General features: G+C 36.3%; 1 protein-coding gene across 1 annotated transcript; it reads left to right on the forward strand.

Annotated features, from left to right (window-relative positions):
- Nucleotides 1-5,394: 5,394 nt before the first annotated feature.
- Nucleotides 5,395-6,853, forward strand: LOC132181650 (proline-rich nuclear receptor coactivator). Its single transcript, XM_059594897.2, has one exon. The coding sequence runs from the start codon at nt 5,639-5,641 to the stop codon at nt 6,239-6,241; it is 603 nt and encodes a 200-aa protein (XP_059450880.2). The 5' UTR covers nt 5,395-5,638; the 3' UTR covers nt 6,242-6,853.
- Nucleotides 6,854-7,229: the final 376 nt, after the last annotated feature.

Below are 7,229 nucleotides of genomic sequence, written 5' to 3' on the forward strand. Positions count from 1 at the left end.
AAGGTTTAATATATAATTGGTATACTTTGTTTATCTCTTTATCAAAAAGACATTTGGATTTTAAAAAGTAATAAAAGTTGATATTTACAATTCACCAAATTTGATACCTCCTTTCATCTACTATCTAAAAACCTAACAATATTTTTTGTCACGTGGATAAAAGTTCATATAAGACCAATAAAATGTTGATATGTGTACACAATGTCATCTCAACTTGACACTTAACAAAAAAATTCAAATAAAATAATTAAGAAAAAAAAAATCAAAGGTACCAAAAAAAAAACACTCCCTTTGAGAGTTTTCAAGGAGACTTGAGCCATCTTGAAAATCCCATTAAGGATGGGTCGGAACAACTCCTTGCTACCTGCCGAGAGCTTATAAGAGGTTGCCAAACCACCCCTTAGGTGAGGAAACAACCTAAGCCATGTAGAAAACTATCTACTGCGGTGGGTTGGGTAGACAACCCCCTAAGCTATTGGGTGGTGGCCCAACCATCTACAAAACTTCATTCAAAGAGTAATTAGACACTTCATCCTTAAAACTTTATGTATAGATGGACAAACCATCCTCCCCCTCCCCCAAGTAAGGAGATGATTTAACAAACCCTAAGGGCCCGTTTGATTTGCGGAATAGACCTCTGGAATGGAATGACTATTCTTATAGAATAATCATTCTTTTGTTTGATAAGGGTCTATTCTTGGGAATAGTTATTCCCATGGGAATGACTAATCACATACACACAATAATAACTATTCCATTAAAAAATGAGTGGAATAGCTATTCGTTATGGAATGAAATAGATTTTCCAAAAAAAACCCTTATTATTTTTTATTTTATTTTAACTCTAAAATTTGTTTTTTTATTTTTTATTTAAAAAAAATTAAAAAACCTAAAACTTATTCATCATCTTTCATCACCGAAGACGTTTAGGGGTTTACGAAAGATGTCGAATTCTCCATTTTGTTTTCCCGCATTTTCTCACCCTCCAAACAATGCCAATCTTCCATGATCTCCATAACCCTAACCCTGTTTTTGTTCTCTCTCTCTCCCTCACAACAAGATTGTCCTTCTCCGGCGACAAGTCGGCAAAGATATTCGTCGCTGGCCATCGGGGCCTGGTTAACTCGGCCATCGTGCGGAAGCTCCACCACCTGGGCTTCACCAACCTCGTCCTGCGCACCCACGCTGAGCTCGACCTGACCCGCCAGAGCGACGTGGACGCCTTCTTCGCCACCGAGAAGCCCCAGTTCGTGATCCTCGCAGCTGCCATGGTCGGCGGCATCCACGCCAATAGCACCTACCCGGCAGACTTCATCACCATCAAACCAAGGCCACCCCCAAATCCACCGTGGGTGGTCGCACCACCCCTGGGGCACCTCGGGGGTCCACCCTAAGGTGCTCCAGGGGTGGTGCGACCACCCCTGTAAATTTAGGTTTTTTAATTTTTTGTTTTGTTTTGTTTTGTTTTTTTGTTTTTTTTGTTTTTAAACTTGAGTTTTTATTTATTTTTTAAAAAAGAAGGGTGAGGTTTTTGGTATTTTTGGTTTAACTTCCTTTAGAATACATATGTTGTTACCAAACTAACGAATATGAATAACTATTCCATTTCGCATTCCTCTATTCCTATTAATAGCTATTTCGCGAACCAAACGAGCCCTAAGTGGTAGAGAAGGGAGACTCCCCTCCTCTGCCACCTTTTTTTTTTTTTTTTTCTTAGCTTGTTAGGTGTCTAGTTCTGACATTCTAAATGCTTGATAGTTGATAGCATTTTATTAGTAAATGGACAATGTTGGGAATAATATCATTCAATCCGCCCATCAGCTTTATCTCGAAATTCTTGGAAGGGTGGTACTGGATCACAATCCCTAATTTTTTGGGATTAATTATTATCTCAAAGAATTTGGATTGGAATGAGGTAGGAACATAATCTGGGTCCAATTAAGCCTTCTTGCACTTCAAGTCAAATTAAAGTAGAAGACCTAATCTAAGTTTGACTCAACATCTCTACCTCTAAATAGGACCTTACACGGCTACACCAGGTACCAAATATTGAGATTATTTTGCCTTGGGCATATACTCTTCTCTCATATACTATACTGATTTAAACATTGGAGTGAAAACCGCCGGCATCTTGACATTGATAAATTTATAAAATATAAGTATTAATCTTGTCATTTTTAAAATTGAAGTATGCTTTTGATGATAAACGATATGATCATATTTACACGTGTTGGTGTGCCATGATAATTACTTTACAATTTTTTATCTTAAAGTTTTATTTTTTATTTTATTATTTTTTTTTCTTATGGGATTAGGTAAGTTAAAGTGATAAAAACAGCAATAAATCGGGACGGGTACGCGTACGATGGGTAACTTCTCGGAACCTGCAATGCCGCAATGGGTTTGAGTGAGCGAAGGAGCAATGAATAGGCCTTTGTCAGGTCAAGTTTTGACGAGAGATTTTGTGATGGTCGTATTTGGACCAAATCAACCACGTGAAGCCAACGACATGGAACAAAGTCATAATAAGTGTCTGCTTTTATATGTCTTTCAAATTTGAAAGGTTGGGATGGACTCATCTATCTTCTTCTTCTTCTTTTTTTTTTTAATTAAAAAAAAATACAAAATCAGTTTACTTAATTTACTTTATTTACAATTAGCTTTATATAGTATTAAAATGATCTCATAAATTCCTATAGTCAAATTACGCCAACTAATTTTGGGTCCGTTTGAAATTGTGGTTTTCAATAGATGTGATTTTGGAATTGCAGTTTTCGGTAGGTGCAATTTTAAAATCGCAAAAGCTTAAAAAAATACTTTTTTATTAAATATTTATTATACGAAATCGTGATTTTAGTTTAAATTTGTTCATTTTCAGATAAGCACCTCCTAACTGCTTATAGAAATCACAGATTATTATTATTTTTTATATTTTAAATTAATTATTTTTTAAATCGCAATGTCAAACACCTTACGTTTTGCAATATCTTTTAAAAATACATATTATTCTTACGAAATCGCAATCTCAAATGCACCCTTAATAGATTCAGTTAACATAATACTTATTTAAATATGACACATGTCACAATTTTATTGGCTATAACGTTTAATGCTATCAGAATATGTTAAATCAGACCGAATTTGGATAGAAGAACTATTTTTTTTTTTTTTTTTGAATATCTTATTAAATTTTTAAGTTTATTTTGATACTACAATGAACTAATTATAAATCAAGTAAACTACATAATTGATTTTGCTTTTTTTTTTATTTTGTTTATTTTTATTTTTTTACAATACCTAATTCAAATCCGTATAATATAGGCTTAAGATCCTCAAATATTGCTACAAGCGAGGCCTAAGTTTGCCACACATTTTCCCCTTGAAGCAGAAAAAGTATTTTATAAATGATTAAACACCACGGAAACTTTCTTTTGTTTTTTTTGTCGGTCTGTCCACGGAAAACTTGAACGCACGGCACGTTTATGAACCGTGGAGGCATCTGTCATTGTGCCATGTTGATTGTTGTGGTAGTGGTAGAGAGCCATTGGGAAATATTATGGACAAAATAATTCAAGAAAATTAAAAAATAAAAAAAAATCTAATTTTATTCTTTTATATTCTTGCCATTTTAATTTAACCTTTTAATTTTGATGACTCTAGTTTAACACATCATGTGCCAACTGTGCCACGTGGCACCTACAATTAAGACATGATGTGTCAACGTCATGTTAATTGATTAATGTAATTTCACACACAATTAATTGAATGATAATTTACTAATTGAACTATTTAAAATTTTAAAAAACTAAAAACTTAATTATCAAAATGAAAAATATAAGAATTAAATTGAAATTGCAACCTCTATTTATGATACAACAACTTGTCCCTGTATATGACACTGCCTTTAAGGAATTGTCAGATGAGCCGTGCATTATTAGTCATCATTTTTTGCTTGTATAACTACAATTACATATGTTTAATTTTCTCGTTAATAAATGGTCATGGTAATATCTTTCTTGAAGGGTTAGGTGTAACCAAACCAAAGTGGGATCATATTATTAAATTTATGATAAATTATACTTTAATGATAATTTTAAAAGTTACACCAGAATTAAAAACTAACTTGTAAATTGCTAGTGCAAATTTTTTAGTATGAAGTCAAGAAAAAAGAAGAAGCTAAAGTAGAGTTCAAAAGAAGTTTTTTTTTTTTTTTTTGGAAATTGACTTGTTCAAAACTGTTAAATCACCAATTAACATGGTATTAGAGTTACACGTGAGAGTGAGTGTTAAAGACTTAAAGTATTAGTTAAATGTTTAAATTTATCTCTTCCTATCAGCTTAAGCTTTTGGGATAACTGATAATTTAATAAATCATATTATTGGCTTTTTATTTTATTTTATTTTTTGACATGTCCTCATAAGAGAGGGGAGAGAAATTCTGACCTTCGCTTTATTAAGCATAGTTCCAGTCGATTGAGTTATCTCTTAACTTATCTAAATCTAAAATAAAGCTAATTTTACCCCTTTATGACGTGGAAGGGGTAGTTAGCAGTAGTAATCATATTATGTTGGCTAAATTATAAAGGTTAAAAAAAAAGCAAACAACTAAGCAAGCCAACATGGCTATTGACAAGGACTCATTGGCTACACTTGTTTCTTTGTTTTATTTGCTTTAATTTAAAATTAAAAAAAAAAAAAAGATTTTTTACGAGTCTTTAAATCTCAGTTTTTATTTTTATTTTTTTATTTTTAAAAGAGATAATTAAGACTTTATCATATTAATATCTTAATTATTTATTTTAAAAATAATGAATGGATAGAAGATGGTAATCCAAAAAGAAAAAAAGAAAAGAAAAGCAGAGAGCAACCCCCAAGCTCTTTGAATGAATAAGTCGTTATTATTTGAAAAAACAAAACAATTAATGGCGTCGAAAAAATGGTTCTAATTCTTTCTTAATTAATTCCAACATGCCAAGATTTTTTGTTAGTTAATTGAGGAAGTAAACAAAGAAACAAATGCTACTGTACTCTGGCTCACCGGAGAGGACCCATCCCGTAAGAATTGTCAATTATCATCACACCGTGGTCCCCACCTAAATAATTTCCATCGAAGCAGCGAAGAAACAGACAACTAACCCTCTCCCATCTAACGCCGTTACTCTGAGAGCGATATGAGACCAATGACAAAGGGCCAGCTAACAGTCCCCGTCTAGACAGACTAGGCAGCGGTGGTCCCTACAAAGAACCGTCAGGTAGGCCCCCACCTGCCCCTGACTCAAACGTGCCCATATCACGCGTCAAGTAGGGAAGGTCGGTGCGAACCTCCCCCACCCACCCAACCCACCTTTCTCTCGTCTCTCACCGCTATATATTCCCGCATTTCCCACAACAACGCAAGCACAACACACACAAGTCTCTGTTTTAGAAGAGCAGAAAACAGGGAAGAAAAAGAAGAAAAAAAAAAAAATGGCCTCGTCATTTCCCATGTAAGGAAGAAGAGGCAAGAGGTTAAAGAAAAAGAAAAAGAAGAAATTTTTTGTTACGTCGAGGATTTTTGTTAAGGCGAATATCTTCGAGATTTATTCTCTTCTTTTTCTGTCTCTTTGTTTGGTTTAGAGTCTTTAGAGGATTTGAAGTTATGGGGACGGAGGTGTTACGGCCTCAGGACTGTTTGATCGGACGTATCAGAGTTCCTCAGCCGGCGGTGTTTCATCGCCGGAGAAGTTATTATGGAAACGTTAACCCTAGTTATGTGTCTAACCCTAGATCTAACCGGAAACCGGCAGTCCGGTCGGAGAAACCGGACCAGAGAAAGCGATTCGTCGCGAGCCAGTCGGAGCCGTCGGTCTCGAAGAGGTCGGGGTCCTCCGACGACTCGAAGACGGAGAGGAGGAGCCTCTCGATGGAGAAAGTGACGATTCTGAGGAGAGGCGAGTCGCTGGACTCGACGATCAAGAGCGAGGCGCTGAGGAAGGAAGGCGATGGTCTGATGGTGCTCGGAACCGAGAGGCTCGGCCCGGACCACCCGGAAATGGTGCCAAAGCAGATCCGGGTCGTGGATCCGAGGCTTTCGCCTCCGGTGACCGGGAAATGCGACATGTACGCCGGATCGGCGTTCGCGATGTCACCGGAGCCCAGCTCCCTCCCGTTGCCGTCGTTCTCGAAGAAGAAGCAGGTCTCGGTGATTGTCGACGACTCGGCCACCAGAGATCTGAGGCGGTTGCTTCGGCTCGATTTGTGAGGTTCCATTTCCAAGCAGGTGAAGAACCGGGTTTTCGGATCATCCGACCCGGTTTTATCTTTCGGATCCGAATGAATTTCGCGTTCTCTCTCTAGAATCTTCTTTGCGCCGCGACGTCGTCTCCACTTTAGCCTCGAGTTTCAGGATCTGAACCGTTCGTGATTTTTTTAAACGGGGGGTAGAACTGAAAATCGAGAAAATTATGGGGCGAGTTAGATAATGTTTATTGTTGGGGTATTTTCGTTTCTGTAAGTTTCTGGGGTTGTTTGGGAAATATGTGTAATTTAGTGTTGTAATCTGAGATGGAAAATAAGTTCAAAAAAAGAAAAAAAGAAAAAAAAAAGTTGGGACATGGGGGAGTTGATTTGTGATATGGGGAAATAGATGGGGTTAAGTTAAGTACGATGTGAATGTTTCTGCTCTGCTGTAGTGCTGTGAATTTGTGAGAGCTTTTCTACCCTTTTGTATTGTAAAGTACGATAAACATTAGGGGGGAAAGCTAAGCGGATTTCGTAATTTTCTTTGGTTGCTATGTGTTAATTGTGTACCTTTTCTTGTAATCTTATGGCTTGTAAAGAACATGTTAATGTATCTTCAGATGTTTCCTTTTTACGGTTTCAATGTTTTTGTGGTTCGAAATAATGATTGCAGCGTTTTTTTATTAAAAAAAAAGGTCAAGCAAAGTATATGAATTCTATGAAGATGTCTTATGAGTTATGACAATCCAATTAAATGGAATTTAAGATGAAATTATAATCCGGTCTATTGTAGTAGGTGGTGCTTGGTGGCAACGTTAGACTTGGAGATGTTATGGACGCGTTTGCCATGAAAATTAGCTTGTTTTGACGCGCCTGCAAACTTTGTTTTTAGTTTTTGGTCCCTCTGTGGACTATTTATGCAAAACATTGGTTGTCATGTATCCGTGTGTGGTGTATGAAAGTGCCCCCGTGCATACGGTTTTATGATTTTTCTGACCAATTATTTTCTG

Source organism: Corylus avellana, chromosome 2 (genome assembly GCF_965113065.1).
Source record: "Corylus avellana chromosome 2, dhCorAvel1.hap1.2, whole genome shotgun sequence".
Taxonomy (NCBI): Eukaryota; Viridiplantae; Streptophyta; class Magnoliopsida; order Fagales; family Betulaceae; genus Corylus; species Corylus avellana.

Bases quoted from the DNA above. Each gene is read 5' to 3' on its own strand.
- LOC132181650 (XM_059594897.2), top strand. From the start codon at position 5,639: ATGGGGACGGAGGTGTTACGGCCTCAGGACTGTTTGATCGGACGTATC.